General features: G+C 43.7%; 1 protein-coding gene and 1 long non-coding RNA gene across 2 annotated transcripts; both read right to left on the bottom strand.

The window, feature by feature from the left end:
• Positions 1 to 8,109: 8,109 nt before the first annotated feature.
• Positions 8,110 to 10,953, bottom strand: LOC115154720 (transcriptional regulator Myc-like). The gene is made up of 3 exons (XM_029701233.1): positions 10,909 to 10,953; positions 9,699 to 10,347; positions 8,110 to 9,005 (listed from the first exon to the last, which is right to left on the bottom strand). The coding sequence occupies exons 1-3, from the start codon at positions 10,936 to 10,938 to the stop codon at positions 8,458 to 8,460; spliced, it is 1,227 nt and encodes a 408-aa protein (XP_029557093.1). The 5' UTR covers positions 10,939 to 10,953; the 3' UTR covers positions 8,110 to 8,457.
• A 4,231-nt stretch (positions 10,954 to 15,184) lies between these two features.
• On the bottom strand, positions 15,185 to 20,803 carry LOC115154716 (uncharacterized). The gene is made up of 3 exons (XR_003867928.1): positions 20,668 to 20,803; positions 18,800 to 18,879; positions 15,185 to 15,221 (listed from the first exon to the last, which is right to left on the bottom strand). It is a non-coding gene; the product is annotated as an uncharacterized LOC115154716 (long non-coding RNA).
• Between the last annotated feature and the right edge of the window lie 40 nt (positions 20,804 to 20,843).

Raw genomic sequence — 20,843 nt, 5'->3', positions numbered from 1 at the left:
ATCCCCTGAACGCAGCTCACTCTCCAGATCCAAATCACCTGTTCACACACCTGTATGTCATTATCACACACTATTAAGTTCAGTTTTTTTTCTGCACCCCTTCATTGTGAGGTATTGTTTGTTTTGTGACACACTTCTATTCAGAGCTCTGGGTTTCCCCGTAATTTTATTCCCCCCGTGTATCATAGTTTTTGCCTGCCTCACTAACGACGCCTTTTGCCTATTCCCTGCCTGTACGTTAGCCTATCGGATTTCCTGTTATCAACCTATTGCCTGAACTCCTGGACGACGTTACTAGCCTTTTCCCTGCCTGTACCGTTGCCTTTTTGGACCCCTGTGTATGACCTTCTGCCTGCCCCTGGACCCAGCTACCTGCCTCCTCCTGTGGTCCTTTACAATAAACACCTGCTGCGCCCTGCGCTTGAATCCAGCTCTGTCTCACATCCTGTTCACTATTCATCTACTGTAGGTGCAATTATTATTTCTGCAAATGCATTAAATAATAAATAGCCACTATCCAGTAAGAAAAATACGTATCTTCAAGACCTTGCAGTTAGGTTAATTTTAGGATCTGTATGAAAAGTGAAAATACATTTTCTGGACATTTAAAATACATATTTTTGGGTTACGTATTATATGGCCAAATTTAAACTGCACATACATGATCAATTAAGCATTATATCACAATAATTATTGGAAGAAGAGCCAATCAAAGATTTCAATATAGAATATGTATTATTGCTCCCATCAGTCACCTGCACTTATGTTCTCTTTTTCAAAAGCTTTAACACTGGCATCGATGATGTTCAAAATTGTCGAACAAACACAATAAACCAACAGACTACTTCAACTACAATAACTTTCTCAGTAATGGTTATATTTGTATCTTGCTATGACTGTGATATGTTATCTACCTTAGTTGAATGTACGGACTGTATTTTTTTTGTAGCTGTTTACATACCACCACAGTCAGAGGCTGGCACTAAGACAACATTGAATGAGCTGTATTCCACCATAGGCAAACAAGAAAACGCTCACCCAGAGGCGGCGCTCCTAGTAGCTGGGACTTTTAATGCAGGGAAACTTAAATCAGTTTTACCAAAATTCTATCAGCATGTTAAATGTGCAACCAGAGGAAAAAAACTTGTCTACCTTTACTCCACACACAGAGACGCATACAAAGCTCTCCCTCGCCCTCCATTTGGCAAATCTGACAATAATTCTATCCTCCTAATTCCTGCTTACAAGCTAAAATTAAAGCAGGAAGCACCAGTGACAAGATCAATAAAAAAGTGGTCAGATGAAGCAGATGCTAAGCTATAGGGCTGTTTTGCTAGCATAGGCTGGAATATGTTCCGGGATTCCTCCGATGGCATTGAGGAGTACACCACATCAGTCATTGGCTTCATCAATAAGTGCATCGATGACGTTGTCCCAACAGTGACCGTACATACATATCCCAACCAGAAGCCATGGATTACAGACAACATCCGCACTGAGCTAAAGGTTAGAGCTGTCGCTTTCAAGGAGCGGAACTCTAACCCAGAAGCTTATAAGAAATCCCACTATGCCCTCCTACGAACCATCAAACAGGCAAAGCATCAATACAGGACTAAGATCGAATCATACTACACCAGGTCTGACGCTCATCGGATGTGGCAGGGCTTGCAAACCATTACAGACTACAAAGGGAAGCACAGCTGGGAGCGGCCCAGTGACATGAGCCTACCAGATGAGCTAAACTACTTCTATGCTCGCTTTGAGGCAAATAACACTGAAACGTGCATGAGAGCACCAGCTGTTCTGGAAGACTGTGTGATCACGATCTCCGCAGCCGATGTAAGAACTTTAAACAGGTCAACATTCACAAGGCCGCAGAGCCAGACGGATTACCAGGATGTGTACTGCGAGCATGCGCTAACCAACTGGCAAGTGTCTTCACTGACATTTTCAACCTCTCCCTGTCCGAGTCTGTAATGCCAACATGTTTTAAGCAGACCACCATAGTGCCTGTGCCCAAGAACACTAAGGTAACCTGCTTAAATGACTACCGACCTGTAGCACTCACGTCTGTAGCCATGAAGTGCTTTCAAAGGCTGGTCATGGCTCACATCAACACCATTATCCCAGAAACCCTAGACCCACTCCAATTTGCATACCACCCCAACAGATCCACAGATGATGCAGTCTCTATTGTATTCCACACTGCCCTTTCCCACCTGGACAAAAGGAACACCTATGTGAGATTGCTATTCATTGACTACAGCTCAGAGTTCAACACCGTAGTGCCCTCAAAGCTCATCAATAAGCTAAGGACCCTGGGACTAAACACCTCCCTCTGCAACTGGATCCTGGACTTCCTGACGGGTCGCCCCCAGGTGGTAAGGGTAAATAACAATACATCCACCACGCTGATCCTCAACACAGGGGCCCCTCAGGGGTGCGTGCTCAGTCCCCTCCTGTACTCCCTGTTCACTCATGACTGCACGGCCAGGCACAACTCCATCACCATCATTAAGTTTGCCGATGACACAACAGTGGAAGGCCTGATCACCGACAACGACGAGACAGCCTATAGGGAGGAAGTCAGAGACCTGGGCGTGTGGTGCCAGGGCAACTGACAGCTTCATTAAATAGTACCTGCAAAACACCAGTCTCAACGTCAACAGGCGATTACGGGATGCTGGCCTTCTAAGCAGAGTTCCTCTATCCAGTGTCTGGGTTCTTTTGCCCATCTTAATCTTTTCTTTTTATTGGCCAGTCTGAAATATGGCTTTTTCTTTGCAACTCTGCCTAGAAGGCCAGCATCCCGGAGTCGCCTTTTCACTGTTGACGTGAAATGTTGTGTAGAAATCCGAAGAGGGTGGCCAGCAGAGATAGGTGGGACGGGCTGAGGGTTGGGATGTGGAATTGGAGACAAGTGGGAGTGGAGTTGCTGGGCGGGGGATAGAATGATGGTCAAAGATAAAATTATAAAAAATAAAGTCAAAATGAAACATAATAAAAAGTAAGTTTGAATGACACTGAGGGGTAATGTTTTTACAGCTATTGCCGGTTTGCCTGAGGCTGATGCCGTGCAGGTGTTTGTACACATGCATATACAGACACTCATTCAAATCCACACATACACAGACACACACACATGTAAATAGTGCCAGACATGCACTCAAACATTTACAGCTGGCCTTGCTGTTATGATTTTAGTTGTTCTTGATGTCCTTTGTTTTTTGCATTGTTGTTTCCTGTTTTCCTTTGTCTTTTTTCTCTTCAGTTACTTTTCTTGGTTGTTGCTGCATTGGGGAGGTTCTTGGGGGTGGGGAATGGAGCTGTGGGAGTGGTCTCGGATGGTTGAGGGACAGCTCTTGGGGAACTGTGGGGGGGATCTTGGAGGGTTCGGGTCCCCATTTTTGGCATTGTGGGAAACCTAACGACGTGCCCTTGAGCAGGACGTTGACCCTGGATGCTTCCACAAATTAACTTTTAACATGGCACACCTGTTAATTGAAATGCATTCCAGGTGACTACCTCATGAAGCTGGTTGAGAGAATGCCAGAAGTGTGCAAAGCTGTCATCAAGGCAAAGGGTGGCTACTTTGAAGAATATAAAGTATATTTTGATTTGTTTAACACTTTTTGGGTTACTACATGATTCCGTATGTGTTATTTCATAGTTCTGATGTTCACTATTATTCTACAATGTACAAAATAGTAAAAATAGAGAAAAACCCTTGATTTTTGACTGGTACTGTATACATATACATAGTAGATGGCTTGAATCTGACATTGCTCGTATTGATATTTCTTAATTTCTTTATTGTAGAATTTTTGGATTATGTGTGTATTGTTTTGTATTGCTTGGTATTATTTTACTGTTGGAGCTAGAAACACAAGCCTTTTGCTGCAACTGCAATTAAAATCTTCAAATCTTTGTCCGCAACTAACACATTTAGATTTTATGGCTGCATTAGATGGCTTTGGCTATGTAACTGCTGTTTGACTTGACATGAAACTAAACTAGAGTTTTAATCCCGGTGTTTAGCTGGTGCGTAGCATCAAACTCTTGTATGACATGTTTGTTGAATGTTAAGTCCCCTGTGACTGAGGGAAATGAAGCTGCAGCAAAAAGGTGATAATGGCTGGAGTCACTTTTGCTTATATTTGCTGTTCTCCAAATGCCCCCCTCCCCAATGCCCCCCTCCCCCTGATTGGGAGTGACAGGTGAGATACTCTGTTACAACCTCATGATTACAACACATTTGTATGCAACAGTCTGCCATGCAGTGTAGAGCACTCAACCCAGGGAAGGTATGGGTTATGATATAGGGTTAGCAGCATCATTGTGAAATGAAACAGACAGATAAAGGACATGTGAATGTGTCCTGTCAAGGTCTCATGTACACATGTGTTTCCCTATGTTACACAAGGACAGTGGAATGGACATGGGAATGATAACTCACATTATGGTCATTGCAATGACGTGAGGTGAGGTCTGTGGCTGGGTAGGCACCGGCAATTATCAAAGCCAGATTTACTGACAATTAAACCTTTACGAAGGCCTAGTTCACCATACAACAGATACCTCCAACATCCAGAGAAACATAGGCTATTAACAGAAATTAACAAACAATTTTCACCAAATGTAAATACCAACGTAGCCAAGATACACAAGCGATATCCTCCGATGGCAACATATTTCATATCATCTGACAAAATGACACACTGCTCAACTCAGCTCAGCCATAAACCGATGTAAAATCCACAGCTACATTTCAAACATAGCTTTCATTTCAACACTGATATTGTCCAAAATGTTGTAAAACATTCCTCTCATTTATGATCGTCTGTCTGCTCCAGGTTGCTGTGTCTGTCAGGCCGAGTGTGGTGCATTCGATCAGATGATTCTCTGTCCCTTCCTCTGATGAAGGTCAGGAAGCGCAGCTGTTGGTCTCTTTCTGAATTGTACCAAGATTTCCGAGGAAATCCAGTGAAATCCAGGTGCAGTGAAGGAGATCCATTTGTCAGGTTGTTTTTGCTAGCTAGCTTCGGTCATTTAAAGAGATGCGGGCTCCAAATTATGTAGACACGCCCAAATGTGCAGAGCTTACCACGCAACATGTTTAGCCAATACGCGTGCAAAATATGAAATCATCTCAATGGAACAAATTTAAGCTAGGCAAAGCAGTAAGGCCTATGCTGACCCTGTCCATTAACAGTTACTGGAGTCAGGAATAGATTTATGTCAACGATTTGAATGGAGGTTTTGATGCAGTTTCAGCAAATGTTTTGATTTTGAGCATAAAACCGACCAGTGTAAGCCCTGCATAACCAGACTTGACGTCACTGGGTCATTGGTGATAAAAGAACCGAGGATAGAAAAGAGCAATTCCTGCAAGAATGAAAATAATGCTGTGGATGTCTGGAATCTAATCCCGAGGATACACTTTCAATTTCAACAGACACGTATGATGCTTCACAATTGAATCAGTTACAGCAAATGTCTGTCATCTGCACCATACCAGGTAAATCAACTGCATCTTGTGACTAGTTGTGTACTTAAATGTTCAAAAATGAATTGTGATTCAAGTGGCTATTTCTGAAGATAAAACTATGACCAGTGAGTGAGTGATTGCAAGAACAAGGGTATGTGTGGAAGATAATATTGGCAACCCAGAATCAAATCTTGCATAACATTTTAATGTTTTCATCTGTTTTGTATTGTGATAGACTTCAGAGGTCAGTAGGTTCAAGGCTTTAGTCAATGATGAAGAGGGCTCCATCCCAATTCTCCACCCTTCTTTTGAAGTGTGCACATACATACATTCTTGCATGGATTTAACAATAGTCCGGCACCCATGGGCATGTCATAATACCCATAAAACCTAGCGGTAAAATCCAGTAATGGTCTGTGTTTCTTGTAGGCTTACCCTGGTGTGACGTTTAGATACCTGTGTAATTCTTTCTCGGACAAGGTGAGTTTTTTCAATATACACTACGTGACCAAGAGTATGGGGACACCTGCTCGTCTAACATCTCATTCCAAAATCATGGGCATTAATATTAACAGGCGAATATATTGATAAAAGTTACCTTGTCCGAGAGATTTTGTACCCCAACACAGACCTTATATGAAGTAGTTCTGAAATCCCCGACACAAAAATGAATGGTGAAAAAACGGTAGGAACCATTTCCTGGTTTTACCACTAGGTTTTATGGGTATTATAGCTCATATTGTGGAACTCAATGGTGTAAACTCCCTCCAGCAAATGCTTCTTCTTCTTTGGGTTTTATGGCAAACTACACACAAAATGTGTAATGTCGCCACTAACTGGACAGGGGTGAAAAGATTTTAAAAAATAAAGGAAATTCCATATGGGAAGGGAAAATTTACATTAATACACACAAACATATACATTTCAGATCCTTCAGTCATTGGAAAACTCAAATACCCTGCTCAGGCTCTGGGACTGCACGAGACAGTAGCTCCTCAGATATCAAATATTTTAATCCCAGTTTAGCTGCAGAAACAATGATGTTGATCTTTCTTGACTTCGTTTCAATTTATGCACTTCCATTTATCACCATTATCATAAATGACACAAAGTCCACTTTTTTTCACAGGAAAAATATCTGGGTCCCGCTGGTAATACTCAGGATGCGGTGAAGGCTCCAGTGTAGACCTACTGGTCTTCATTACTACTGGACCTTCAGAAATACTGTACCTTTTGAAAGCCTTGGCATAGGAGACCCTCAACTGCCCTGATTTTAGCAACCTGTCTCGCTCACCCTAATCGGGCAATCCAAGGATTGCGCTTCATGTTCGCCAGTTTGCTCGTCTTCTAATAAACATGCAAAATCTCCTTCATAGTGATGTTTCCCACACATCGGCTTCTCCCTTCTGCAGACACTTCTTACATGTCCAAACATTTTACATCAAGAACATTGTAAAGGCTGGTTTACAAAAGCTGACAGGATAGTACACATATCCCAGCTGCACTTGAGTAGAGACTCCACATAAAAAACACTAGAACACTAGAACAGACAAACTCTTCTCCTTCCTGCCAATCCTATGTACATAGACCACTCCTGGAATTTTATTTAATAGAGCAATCTCAACATCCCCTGACACTCAAGAAATTACTTATTTGACAGGTGCCCTGCTCCGTAGCTCAAACCATAATAAGTGATGTCCACACTTTTTTTCCTAATCCACAGAAACACAAGAAATCAGAACAAACCCACTTCTCGTGCTCTTCACTGATTTTACTGTACCTAAAGTTTTAGCCATCATTTTGGATGTTTCCAACAAGTCTGACATACCCTTATTTTCCAAAAAACATACTCCTACCAGATACAATACGGTATTATCAGAACTATACATTATTTCCCACAGTTGTACGTATTTTCTCATTGGACAAAAGTCCATTCATCCCCTTTCCCACCGCCATGAGATTCAAGCTTCAGATACACTTCCGTCATAGTCACCATACCCTTAGTAGTCTCTTTCCCAGCCAATACTTACAACATTCCTGTGCTTTTGAATCCATAAACAGGAAGTTATTCTAAAAGGGTGAAGAACAGGACATAGACCAGGTCCTTTTCAATGTGCCTTGGTTTTCTGCCATCTGGACTATGTAAATTAGGACATCAAATCTCCAGTGCATGCTAGGTTCACTCATCTAAGATAGAAATAAATTGTAAGACCCAATTGCCTTCAATTATAAGTTGGTTCCCCTGAACTGTATTTGACAACTGACTGTCCATACCAACTTGTGGTATGGTCAACTCTGGATAGATCGGTTTATAGCTGCAGCCTTTTACCAGGTCAAAGTCCTGATTAAAGGTGATTCTACTGGTCTTTTAATTGTTAAGACTTCAAAGAGAATACGCATTAGTGCAGATCCATGTCCATTTTAACAGTCAGCCTTCGGACCCCCTTTCCCCACGAGTGACATAAGGTAAGTATTTCAGAAATGTTTTCTGCACCTTACCGGTTCCTTATTTTAGAGGAGTGTATTCATGTGGTCATCAACTGTTAATGCAAACAGATCTTGTGAAACCTCATTCAAGTGACTCCAAGACACAAAAAAATAAAAATAAATAAAAAACAGGCGATTGTTAAGAAATGCATTTATATTTCAAATGAATTGAGGAACATATGGAAACCCATATACTGCCTGAACGTCCTAACAATTGAGATCCAAAAATACATTTTAGGAAATATTCAGAAATTATATTACAAAACATTCATATTTTAGGTCGGGCATGCAACACATGTAGCCCAATTTCATATTTTATTAATAAAATAAAATATTTTACTGCCGATAATTGAATTAAGGCAGTTGAACATTTAAATCAGACAGACCCCAAAAACTTTTTTTGCATGCAATATCAACTATACACACCATGTCTTAACTCGCATTAAAAACGATGAGGCCAAAAAGCCTATGCCGCTTTGATTTCAAACATGAGAGTCCTGCAACCGGGCCAGCTTCTGTTTCAAATGTTCACTTTTCCTCCTTAGCTGCTCTTTGAAGTTGACTAGTCTCTGCTCGTCTGTCTGCATGCTGTAAATACACTCTATAGCCTTCTTCAGGATGACCACTTTGGCTGCCTTTTCGTTGTTAGCCACCTCCGGTATCTTGTCCCGTAGAGCGAAAAAGCTCAGCTTGAGCTCGTTCCTCCGCTGGCGCTCCAGTACATTATGAGTCCTTCTTTTGTCATAGTCCTCAGTGTCTGACGTCCAGGGACTTGGGCATTTGCGGTTGCTGCTGATCTGCTTGAGGACCCGGCTGCTGCTGCCACTGTTACTACTCTCTAGCCTCAGCCTCTTGACAGCTGGTTGCTCGTGCCGCGTGGAGGGGTGAGCTGCGTAGTTGTGCTGGTGGGTGGAGACATGGCACCTCTTCAGCACAAGGGGACTGTGATGTCTGGTCCCAGACATGTTGGGGTCGCACCGCTTCTCTACGTGCCTCTTCTCCACAGTCACGACATCTATCTCCTCATATTCTGCAATGATAAATAAAACTCTTCAGCATTCACATTCTTTGAGGAGAATCACTAACCACAATTGAGCCCCATATAACACAGCATGCCTTCACGTCAGAAAAATTTCTGCTTTACACTCTCCTCCCCCTTTTTCCACATCAGCTGATTTTTCAACATTCCAGCCTGAAACCCTTCCCCTCAACACAGACTAGTCTGTGGACAGTTAACTACAGCACAGTCTTGACTATAGCACTTGTGGTAGAGGTTATGCTGGGCGGCAGGTAGCCTAGTTGTTAGAGCGTTGGACTAGTAACCGAAAGGTTGCAATAGTGAATCCCCGAGCTGACAAGGTAAAAATCTGTTGTTCTGTCCCTGAACAAGGCTGTTCCTAGGCGGTCATTGAAAATAAGAATTTGTTCTTAACTGACTTGCCTAGTTAAATAAAAATAAATAATGCAACTGCCTCTAGCCTTGCAAACCCATCCATGTCAAAATTCCAGTTCACACCCTTGATGTCAAGGACATGAGTGAGGTCCATCCATTTACTGCAATTTATTAATAAGCAAACATTAATATTCAACAGCACCATAATCAGAGTTGACATATGCAATGAGGGAATTGATGCATGTTGCTAGAAAACACTGGCATTATACAAATGGTTTAGTCAGAATAATCATAAATAGCAATAAGTTATAACACTGCTATTCAGCTTACCTGAGTCACTACCACTGCTGCTACCGCTGTTGGGTGGGGTGTCCAATGCCAAATCCGTGGGTGGTGCCACCTTGCTTGATTTGGAAGTATCAGTTATTGGGTAGGGAAAAACCACTGAGGGATCAATGCATTCTGACGCGGATGTGTTCAGATCCTGCAAGTAGTTTGCGTTCAACCGAGTAGTAGTCCACTCCGCGTTGTCGCTAAAAGCTGATTCTTTCCTAGCAGCCTGGAGACTGGCGAGTCTTTCAGACACCACTTTTTCCAACTTGGCTGCAGCCGAGAAGCCGCTCCACATACAGTCCTGAATGATGATAGACTTGAGGAAGGGTTGAGAATAATCGGCATCGCAGATGAAACTCTGGTTTACAACGTCATCCCCGAGAAACTCTGTCACCATTTCGAGTTGGTCAGAAGTTGAAGGGAAAAGACTAGACAGTGATGGTCGCCGGCTCGGGGAGAGAGGAGGAGTGGGCAGCAACTCAAATTTCTTCCAGATGTCCTCACTTGGAGCAGGTGGCTGAAGTTGTCCTTGTTGCTGGTGATAAAAATCCTCATCTTCGTTATCAACATAAAAATATGGCTGGATAGAGTCGTAGTCGTAGTTTTTACTTGCCAAACTTGAATATAGCTGCATTGTCGCTCTTTCCTGAGTGAAAAGAGTGAATTAGTTGGTTAAAGAACAATAAAATAGGCTACATCAACTTGCATGCAAACTGATAATGGTGCGTTCACCTAAAGTAGCACATTTCATAAACCCCTTGTCAGACACATTAACATGCAAAACCAATCTGCAGTTGACAGCTAGTCTGCGTGGCGCGCAGGACATTTAAACCCAAGCAGACTGCATAAAAAAATAGTGGCTAGCCAGTAACTATAAAATGCATCGTAAATCTACAAATATGTAACAGCTGTTAAAAAAATATATACACCACATCTTTAAAACAGATACATAGCATTACAAAATAAATAGCACGCAAACAATCTCGTTAGCGAACGGCGGTCTTACACCGAACATGCAATGTCATCTCAACACTCCCCCTTACCTTACGTTGGAAAACAAAGTGGAGGACAGGCAATTCACGAAGTCAAAAAAAACGGCGATTGTGAGAAGTATCCCAAACAAGACGGTCGAGTTAATCCCTGCCAGCGTGTGTGACGAGGAGGTGTTCGCTTCCTATTAAAGTGTCTGTCTGAGAAGCATGCATACCAGCTCTTTGTCCGTGATGTCGGATGTCATCTGCTGCAGGAGAATCACAGCTGAGTATTCACCCGGGTTCAGTAAAAACACCCCACCGATCCCTCCGCCGCATCTCTTTCCCGCCAAACCACCATCCGCCTTTTTAACAAGAATATCATGGAGATTCCCGTGTTGCCTCTATCGATCATTATTATCGTTACAGTCTTCAATGTATTTCTGAATTATCATATAATTAATTGATTGCCATTTCCTTTTTGTAAATCCTTATACATCTAGAACTAGTCGTTGCGGAAGGATACTTAAGTGGGAGGAGTTTAAAAAACGCAGTATTCCGTGCAGAAACAGCTATAGGTCTCAGCAGCAGATAAGAAGGAAATGATAACTAATTGGAAATTGCATGCATCCATTCAAGGTAGATTGTGCTGTCCACTGCATTTCTGGAATAACATTATTTAGCCTACCTACCTAGCCAACATTCTGCTAAATCTGGTGTGAGAATGAGAAGATGCATGCCCAGTTCATGTACACAACACTTCAAAGCCTGTCATATTCTGTATCTGAAATGAGTTAATGTATTGATAGATCAGAGGGAGGGATCATAATCAGAAATACATATAAAATACATTAAAAAAATAAAAAATCGATTTTTTTTTCTCTGCACATGTTTTTCCCTGTAAACTCACCAAAACGAGGGGAGATAGAGGAGACCAGAGTATTTAAATACATGGCTCTGGGAGACTAGGGAAAATGATAGTAAAGTGTGGTTCAGCAGGGACCGGGTCATCTGACAAATCCTAGAACGACCAGATCGAATACTTTACCTGATGGACAAGAAACATGCAGCAAGAAGACATGCTTGATTAGGTAGTCTACTGCATGTAAACCCAGTTGATCATATGATATGTAGGGCAAAAGCTTGAACTTTGAGGATCCAGACCTTGGTGTGACCAAAGGCAATAGTGACGAGATAAGATGTTGGCTTCTAACAGGCCAGATATAACTGCACTGCTAAAGATTCGTTTTAAAAATGAGCACCTCCACAAATTGGCCAATAAGAGCATTGAACGTGAAGAAAGACATTGGAATGTCCTCAATAAAAACAGACGATTAATCGATGTATGGTTATAAAGCGCCCTCTACGATGTATGGTTATAAAGCACCCTCTAGCGTCTAAAAAGCGACAGTGCAGCACAACATCAGAACGTGGGGGGAGACAAACGTTCTTAAAAACACCATTTAAAAAGGTGTTTATGAAGAATAACAAGTTTATAAATGCAGCTGGAGTCAGGGCCAGTTGATGCTACTGGGTTTGGATTATCTTTTAAATTCAGATTTAATCAAATCAGTAATATCCAAAGATAGTTCAGGTGGTATACAATATAATAGACAGTAAAAAGCAGCTTCAATATCATAATATTCCATTATTCTCATTGATTCTCTTGAACATGGTCATCTGCAATTGATTCTCCAATTAGCTCTTTCCTAAATTATTTCAGAATAAAATCCATGAATTTTGCTGAGACAATTATTCAAGTGTACTAAAATGTAGTGGAAAAATAGTTGCTATCTATTTTGTGGTGTAAAACCCTATCAAGCCATACCATAATCAAGTTCATGGGTTTTTGTTTCATGGTGTAGCGTAGAATCACTGATTTTTAGATCACCTAAACTAAACTTTTCCTGGACAGGTAATATGGTCAAGAAAAACTCCTGGCCCGACACAGACTCCAGACATTGAAATGTCAGAAAAATAGTAGAGAAAATGATTTATTTCAGCTTTTATTTCTTTCATCACATTCCCAGTGGGTCAGAAGTTTACATACACTCAATTAGTATTTGGTAGCATTGCCTTTAAATTGTTTAACTTGGGTCAAATGTTTCTGGTAGCCTTCCCCAAGCTTCCCACAATAAGTTGGGTGAATTTGGCACATTCCTCCTGACAGAGCTGGTGTAACTGAGTCAGGTTTGTAGGCCTCCTTGCTCACACACGCTTTTTCAGTTCTGCCCACAAATTTTCTATAGGATTGAGGTCAGGGCTTTGTGATGGCCACTCCAATACCTTGACTTTGTTGTCCTTAAGCCATTTTGCCACAACTTTGGAAGTATGCTTGGGGTCATTGTCCATTTGGAAGACCCATTTGCAACCAAGCTTTAACTTCCTGACTGATGTCTTGAGATGTTGCTTCAATATATCCACTTAATTTTCCTACCTCATGATGCCATCTATTTTGTGAAGTGCACCAGTCCCTCCTCCAGCGAATCACCCCCACAACATGATGCTGCCACCCCCGTGCTTCACGGTTGGGATGGTGTTCTTCGGCTTGCAAGCCTCCCCCTTTTTCCTCCAAAGATAATGATGGTCATTATGACCAAACAGTTCTATTTTTGTTTCATCAGACTAGAGGACATTTCTCCAAAAAGTACGATCTTTGTCCCCATGTGCAGTTGCAAACCGTAGTCTGTCTTTTTTATGGCGGTTTTGGAGCAGTGGCTTCTTCCTTGCTGAGCGACCTTTCAGGTTATGTCGATATAGGACTAGTTTTACTGTGGATATAGAAACAGGTACCCGTTTCCTCCAGCATCTTCACAAGGTCCTTTGCTGTTGTTCTGGGATTGATTTGCACTTTTCGCACCAAAGTACGTTCATCTCTAGGAGACAAAACACGTCTCCTTCTTGAGCGGTATGACGGCTGCGTGGTCCCATAGTGTTTATTCTTGCGTACTATTGTTTGTACAGATGAACGTGGTACTTTCAGGCGTTTGGAAATTGCTCCCAAGGATGAACCAGACTTGTGGAGGTCTACAATTTTTTTTGAGGTCTTGACTGATATCTTTTGATTTTCCCATGATGTCAAGCAAAGAGGCACTGAGTTTGAAGGTAGGCCACAGGTACACCTCCAATTGACTCAAATGATGTCAATTAGCCTATCAGAAGCTTCTACATTTACGTCATTTAGCAGATGCTCTTATCCAGAGCGACTTACAAATTGGTGCATTCACCTTATGATATCCAGTGGAACAACCACTTTACAATAGTACATCTATATATTTGTTTGGGGGGGGGGGGGTTAGAAGGATTACTTAATCCTATCCCAGGTATTCCTTAAAGAGGTGGGGTTTCAGGTGTCTCCGGAAGGTGGTGATTGACTCCGCTGTCCTGGCATCGTGAGGGAGCTTGTTCCACCATTGGGGTGCCAGAGCAGCGGACAGTTTTGAAGGGCTGAGCGGGAACTGTGCTTCCGCAGAGGTAGGGAGGCGAGCAGGCCAGAGGTGGATGAACGCAGTGCCCTTCTTTGGGTGTAGGGACTGATCAGAGCCTGAAGGTACGGAGGTGCTGCTCCCTCACAGCTCCGTAGGCAAGCACCATGGTCTTGTAGCAGATGCGAGCTTCAACTGGAAGCCAGTGGAGTGTGCGGAAGAGCGGGGTGATGTGAGAGAACTTGGGAAGGTTGAACACCAGACGGGCTGCGGCGTAGGGGTTTGATGGCACAGGCAGGGAGCCCCGCCAACAGCAAGTTGCAGTAATCCAGACGGGAGATGACAAGTGCCTGGATTAGGACCTGCGCCGCTTCCTGTGTGAGGCAGGGTCGTACTCTGCGAATGTTGTAGAGCATGAACCTACAGGATCGGGTCATCGCCTTGATGTTAGCGGAGAACGACAGGGTTCACCAACTGACTTGGTGTATAGCGAGAATAGGAGAGGGCCTAGAACTGAGCACTGGGGGACACCAGTGGTGAGAGCACGTGGTGCGTAGACGGATTCTCACCATGCCACCTGGTAGGAGCGACCTTTCAGGTAGGACGCAATCCAAGAGTGAGCCGCACCGGAGATGCCCAACTCGGAGAGGGTGGAGAGGAGGATCTGATGGTTCACTGTATCAAAGGCAGCAGATAGGTCTAGAAGGATGAGAGCAGAGGAGAGAGAGTTAACTTTAGCAGTGCGGAGAGCCTCCGTGACACAGAGAAGAGCAGTCTCAGTTGAATGACCAGTCTTGAAACCTGACTGATTTGGATCAAGAAGGTCATTCTGAGAGAGATAGCAAGAGAGCTGGCCAAGGACGGCACGTTCAAGAGTTTTGGAGAGGAAAGAAAGAAGGGATACTGGTCTGTAGTTGTTGACATTGGAGGGATCGAGTGTAGGTTTTTTGAGAAGGGGTGCAACTCTCGCTCTCTTGAAGACGGAAGGGACGTAGCCAGCAGTCAAAGATGAGTTGATGAGCGAGGTGAGGTAAGGGAGAAGGTCTGCGGAAATGGTCTGGAGAAGAGAGGGGATAGGGTCAAGCGGGCAGGTTGTTGGGCGGCCGGCCGTCAGAAGATTTCATCTGGAGAGAGAGGGGAGAAAGAGGTCAAAGCATAGGGTAGGGCAATGTGAGCAGGACCAGCGGTGTCGTTTGACTTAACAAACGAGGATCGGATGTCGTCAACCTTCTTTTCAAAATGGTTGACAAAGTCGTCCGCAGAGAGGGAGGAGGGGGGGGGAGGGAGAGGAGAGGAGGATTCAGGAGGGAGGAGAAGGTGGCAAAGAGCTTCCTAGGGTTAGAGGCAGATGCTTGGAATTTAGAGTGGTAGAAAGTGGATTTAGCAGCAGAAACAGAGGAAGAAAATGTGGAGAGGAGGGAGTGAAAAGATGCCAGGTCCGCAGGGAGGCTAGTTTTCCTCCATTTCCGCTCGGCTGCCCGGAGCCCTGTTCTGTGAGCTCGCAATGAGTCGTCAAGCCACGGAGCAGGAGGGGAGGACCGAGCCGGCCAGGAGGATAGGGGACATAGAGAGTCAAAGGATGCAGAAAGGGAGGAGAGGAGGGTTGAGGAGGCAGAATCAGGAGATTGGTTGGAGAAGGATTGAGCAGAGGGAAGAGATGATAGGATGGAAGAGGAGAGAGTAGCAGGAGAGCGAGAGCGAAGGTTGTGACGGCGCAATACCATCTGAGTAGGGGCAGAGTGAGTAGTGTTGGAGGAGAGCGAGAGGGAAAAGGATACAAGGTAGTGGTCGGAGACTTGGAGGGGAGTTGCAGTGAGATTGGTAGAAGAACAGCATCTAGTAAAGATGAGGTCAAGCGTATTGCCTGCCTTGTGAGTAGGGGGGGACGGTGAGAGGGTGAGGCCAAAAGAGGAGAGGAGTGGAAAGAAGGAGGCAGAGAGAAATTAGTCAAAGGTAGACGTAGGGAGGTTAAAGTCACCCAGAATTGTGAGGGGTGAGCTATCCTCAGGAAAGGAACTTATCAAGGCGTCAAGCTCATTGATGAACTCTAAGGGAACCTGGAGGGCGATAAATGCTCAATTCTAAATAAATGATCAATTCTAAAGCCATGACATCATTTTCTGGAATTTCCACACAGTGAACTTAGTGTATGTAAACTTCTGACCCACTGGAATTGTAATCTGTCTGTAAACAATTGTTGGAAAAATGACTTGTGTCATGCACAAAGTAGATGTCTTAACCAACTTGCCAAAACTATAGTTAGTTAACAATACATTTGTGGTAGGTTGAAAAACTAGTTTTAATGACTCCAACCTAAGCGTATGTAAACTTCCAACTTCAACTGTATAATTAATATATCATGTTGCTTTGACACTTAGTCGTTGCAGACATAACTAGTTTAATAGGTTTCAAATTAAAACAGGTCCAAAGTACCCAGGGGGCCCTGGGCCAAACGGACAATTTTACACACTGCCACAGATTCAACAGTTTTATAGGGCCTACATTTCTCAACTCAGTGGCGTTGTGGCTAGAGTATCACCATGAGATTGCAACGTTGTGGGTTAGATCCCTGATCGAGTTGTACAAAGTTATTGTCATTGGGATACAATGTTGCAAGTTTATAAGTATATTATTGCACCAATTTTCTATATAGCTTCCAGAATTTTTTTTTCTTCCTAAAGGCATCCATTTTACTGCACAACCCATAAAACATTATAGTGTAGGATCTTGAGGATACTGTAAAAATATTCCATGTAGGCTAGTAGTTTGTGTGTGTTTTGAAGTTTAATCAGCTGCTACCTTTATAGTTTGGACTTTTGCTTCTTCAGCAACCCTCATAGGCCTACAAACGCTGCATTCAACTGTGGTGAAGGTAGGCAACAACACCTTCACCACGCTGATCCTCAATACTGGGGCCCCACAAGGGTGCGTGCTCAGCCCCTTCCTGTACTCCCTGTTCACCCATGACTGCGTGGCCACGCACATCTCCAACTCAATCATCAAGTTTGCTGACGACACAACAATGGTAGGCCTGATTACCAACAACGATGAGACAGCCTACAGGGAGGAGGAGAGGTGCCAGGAAAATCACATCTCCTTCAACAAATGAAGGAATTCAGGAGACAGCAGAGAGCATGCCCCCATCCACATCAACTGGGCCGCAGTGGAGAGGGTGAAAAGCTTGAAGTTCATCAAATGGTCACACCACACAGACAGTTGGATGAAGAAGGCACAACAGCAAGTCTTCAACCTCAGGAGGCTGAAGAAATTCAGCTTGGCCCCTATGACCCTCACAAACTTCGACAGATGCACCATTGAGAGCATCCTATCGGACTGTATCACCATCTGGTACGGCAATTGCATAATCCGCAACCACAAGGCTCTCAAGAGGGTGGTGAAGTCAGCCCAACACATCACTGGGGGCACACTGACTGCCCTCCAGGACATCTACAGTACAGCATCCGGTGTGTCATGAGGGCCAATAAGATCATCAAGGACCTCAGCCACCAGAGCCACTGCCTGTTCAACCCGCTATCATTTAAAAGGCAGAGACAGTACAGGTGCATTAAAGCTGGGAGAGAGAGACATAGTATGTTTTTCAATCTCCAGGTCTTCAGACTGTTAAAAGAGTCCCCACTAGCCAGCCTCCGCCCAGTACCCTGCCCTTAGTCACTGTTACTAGCCGTCTACCACCCGGTACTCTACCCTGAACCTTAGAGACTGCTGCCCTGTGTACATAGCCATTGAACACTGGTCACCTTAATAATGTTTACATAATCAATCAAACGTATTTATAAATCCCTTTACCTACTTCATATGTATATACTGTATTATAGTCAAGGCTCATCCTATATAACTACTGCTGTACTCACCATTTCTATTCATATACTGTCCATTCACACCATTATATAATATACATTTGGCCATGTAGTGTATGTGGACACCTGCTTGTCAAATATCTCATTCCAAAATCATGGACATTAATATGGAGTTGGTCCCCCTTTTGCTGCTACAGCCTCCACTCTTCTGGGAAGGCTTTCCACTAGATGTTGGAACATTGCTGCAGGGACTTGCTTCCATTCAGTCATAAGAGCTTTAGTGAGGTCGGGCACTGATATTGGGCGATTAGGCCTGACTCACAGTCAGCGTTCCAATTCATCCAAAAGATGTTAGATGGGGTTGAGGTCAGTCAAGGCCAGTCAAGTTCTTCCACACCAATCTCGGGCCTAGCCCGAACCATGAAAAACAGCCCCAGAACATTATTCCTCCTCCACCACACTTTACAGTTGGCACTATGCATTGGGGCAGGTAACGTTCTCCTGGTATCCGCCAAACCCAGATTAGTCAGTTGGACTGCCAGATGGTGAAGCGTGATTCATCACTCCAAAGAAGGCGTTTCCACTGCTCCAGAGTCCAATGGCGGAGAGCTTTACACCACACCAGCCAATGCTTTGCCCACTGACTGCAAGCCACGCCTAATTGCCCAACATCAGTGCCCGACCTCACTAATGCTCTTGTGGCTGAATGGAAGCAAGTCCCCGCTGCAACTTCACAACATCTAGTGGAAAACCTTCCCAGAAGAGTGGAGGCAGTTATTGCAGCAAAGGGGGACAACTCCATATTAATGCCCATGATTTTGGAATGAGATGTTCGACGAGCAGGTGTCCACATAATTTTGGTAATGTTGTGTATATACACTTACCGGACAGTTTATTAGGTACACCATCCCGTTCACAAAAATGGGTCGCTCCTACATACAGTGAATCACATGGCCATGGCTTCCTGTATAAAGCAGGCAGACAGGCATTGAGGCATTCAGTTACTGTTCAATTGAACGTTAAAATGGGCAAAACTAGTGACTTAAACGACTGAGAATGGTATGATCATACAGTTTACATTTTAGTCATTTAGCAGATGCTCTTATCCAGAGCGACTTACAGTAGTGAATGCACACATTTCATTCAAAACATTTTTTTGTATCATCGGTGCCAGGCACGCCGGATCCAGTATCACAGAAACGGACACCCTGTTGGGCTTTTCGCGCATGACAGTGTCTAGGGTTTCCCAAGAATGATGCGACAAAAAAAAAAATCCAGTCAGCGGCAGTCCTGTGGGTGATAACTGCTCGTTGATGAGAGGTTGAAGAATGGCACGATTCTTCAAGCTAACAGGCGGGCCACAAACAGACAAATAAGGACGTAGTACAACAGTGGTGTGCAGAACAGCATCTCGGAACACACAACTCGTCGACCCTTATCAAGGATTTCCAGCAGACGACCGCAAAGAGTTCCACACCTATCAGCTAAAAACAAGAAGAAGCTGAAAAACATTGCCTGGTCCGACGAATCCCGGTTCCTGTTGCGTCATGCTGATGGCAGAATCAGGATTTGGCTTAAGCAGCATGAGTTCATGGACCCATCCTGCATGGTATCAACGGTACAGGCTGGTGGCGGTGGTGTACCGCTGTCCAATCTGCAGCAACTGTGTGATGCCATCGCGCCAGCATGGACCAACATCCCTGTGCAACATTTCTGACTTGTAGAAGCCATGCCCGAATAATTCAGGCTGTTCTGGAGGCAAAGGGAGGTCGTGGTATCAACGGTACAGGCTGGTGGTGGTGGTGTACCGCTGTCCAATCTGCAGAAACTGTGTGATGCCATCGCGTCAGCATGGACCAACATCCCTGTGCAATGTTTCTGACTTGTAGAATCCATGCCCGAAGAAGGGAGGTCGTGCTGTATTGGCTGTCACAGGCACATTATGCCTGCAAACAGTTCCATCTGAAAATAATCACTGCACCGCCATAAGAATATCATGTTCATGTCCGAATCATTTCTTGTATTTATCTCAACTTGCGCATTATTTCCCCTTGCTTCCAGCCTAGCATTTAGTTTGGTACAGCGCCTGTCCAATCTCAAGAAACAATGTTTAACTTTTTAATTTCGATCTCTGTAGTACCATACATAGATTGAACGACGCCCAGACGAGATGAGTCAACTTTTTTCTGAGCTAGACGAAATCTCGCATCAACGTCATTATCATGGACAAATCGAAGTAAATGCCTATAGGGAAAAACACGAACGAAAATGCAGCTATACTGTCAATCCAGGTTCAATGTTTGACGTGACAGAGTTATCTGAAGTTGGTTAGCTAGCAAGTGACAAGAACATTATCCAGCCTGCATAGCAAACATTTTGTTTACAACGGACCACCATCCTTCTACGTTGCAACTATGCAATGTTATGTTGGTAACAGTTTTATAAAATCAATAAGGCACGCGAGGCAGTGCTGTATCTTGAGTACAGTCACATGTAAATAGTTGTCAATTTTGTTAAAAACGGACGACCAGACCTTCTGAATAGCAACAATGCAAAAGAATTAGCAACATGACCAAAATAACTAACAACCAGATTTTTGTCCAGACTAAATCTTCTGGTGGAAGAATTAAATTGTATGAATTTACTTATCAAAACAAAGCTTTAATGACAATTAAATATGTGGGTAAATGTACGTTTTATTAAAGCAATAAGGCATTGTATCGCGTCGGACAGAACAATGCCATGTCTTTACCTGTTACAGCTCTACCTCTTGGGCCTTATTGTGAGTCAGAACGCGCACTGGGTCGTTCGTCAATTCTGAGCGTCGTGTTAGCTACCTTGCTATCTACTTCCAGACACAAATAAGAGAACACCTCACTCTGACCATTTTAAGTATACTGCGCTGTTGGAGCTAGAAACATAATCATT

Source organism: Salmo trutta, chromosome 2, assembly GCF_901001165.1.
Source record: "Salmo trutta chromosome 2, fSalTru1.1, whole genome shotgun sequence".
In the NCBI taxonomy this organism is placed as follows: domain Eukaryota; kingdom Metazoa; phylum Chordata; class Actinopteri; order Salmoniformes; family Salmonidae; genus Salmo; species Salmo trutta.
Note: the sequence above shows the minus strand (reverse complement) of the source record. Positions and strands in the feature narration are given on the sequence as shown.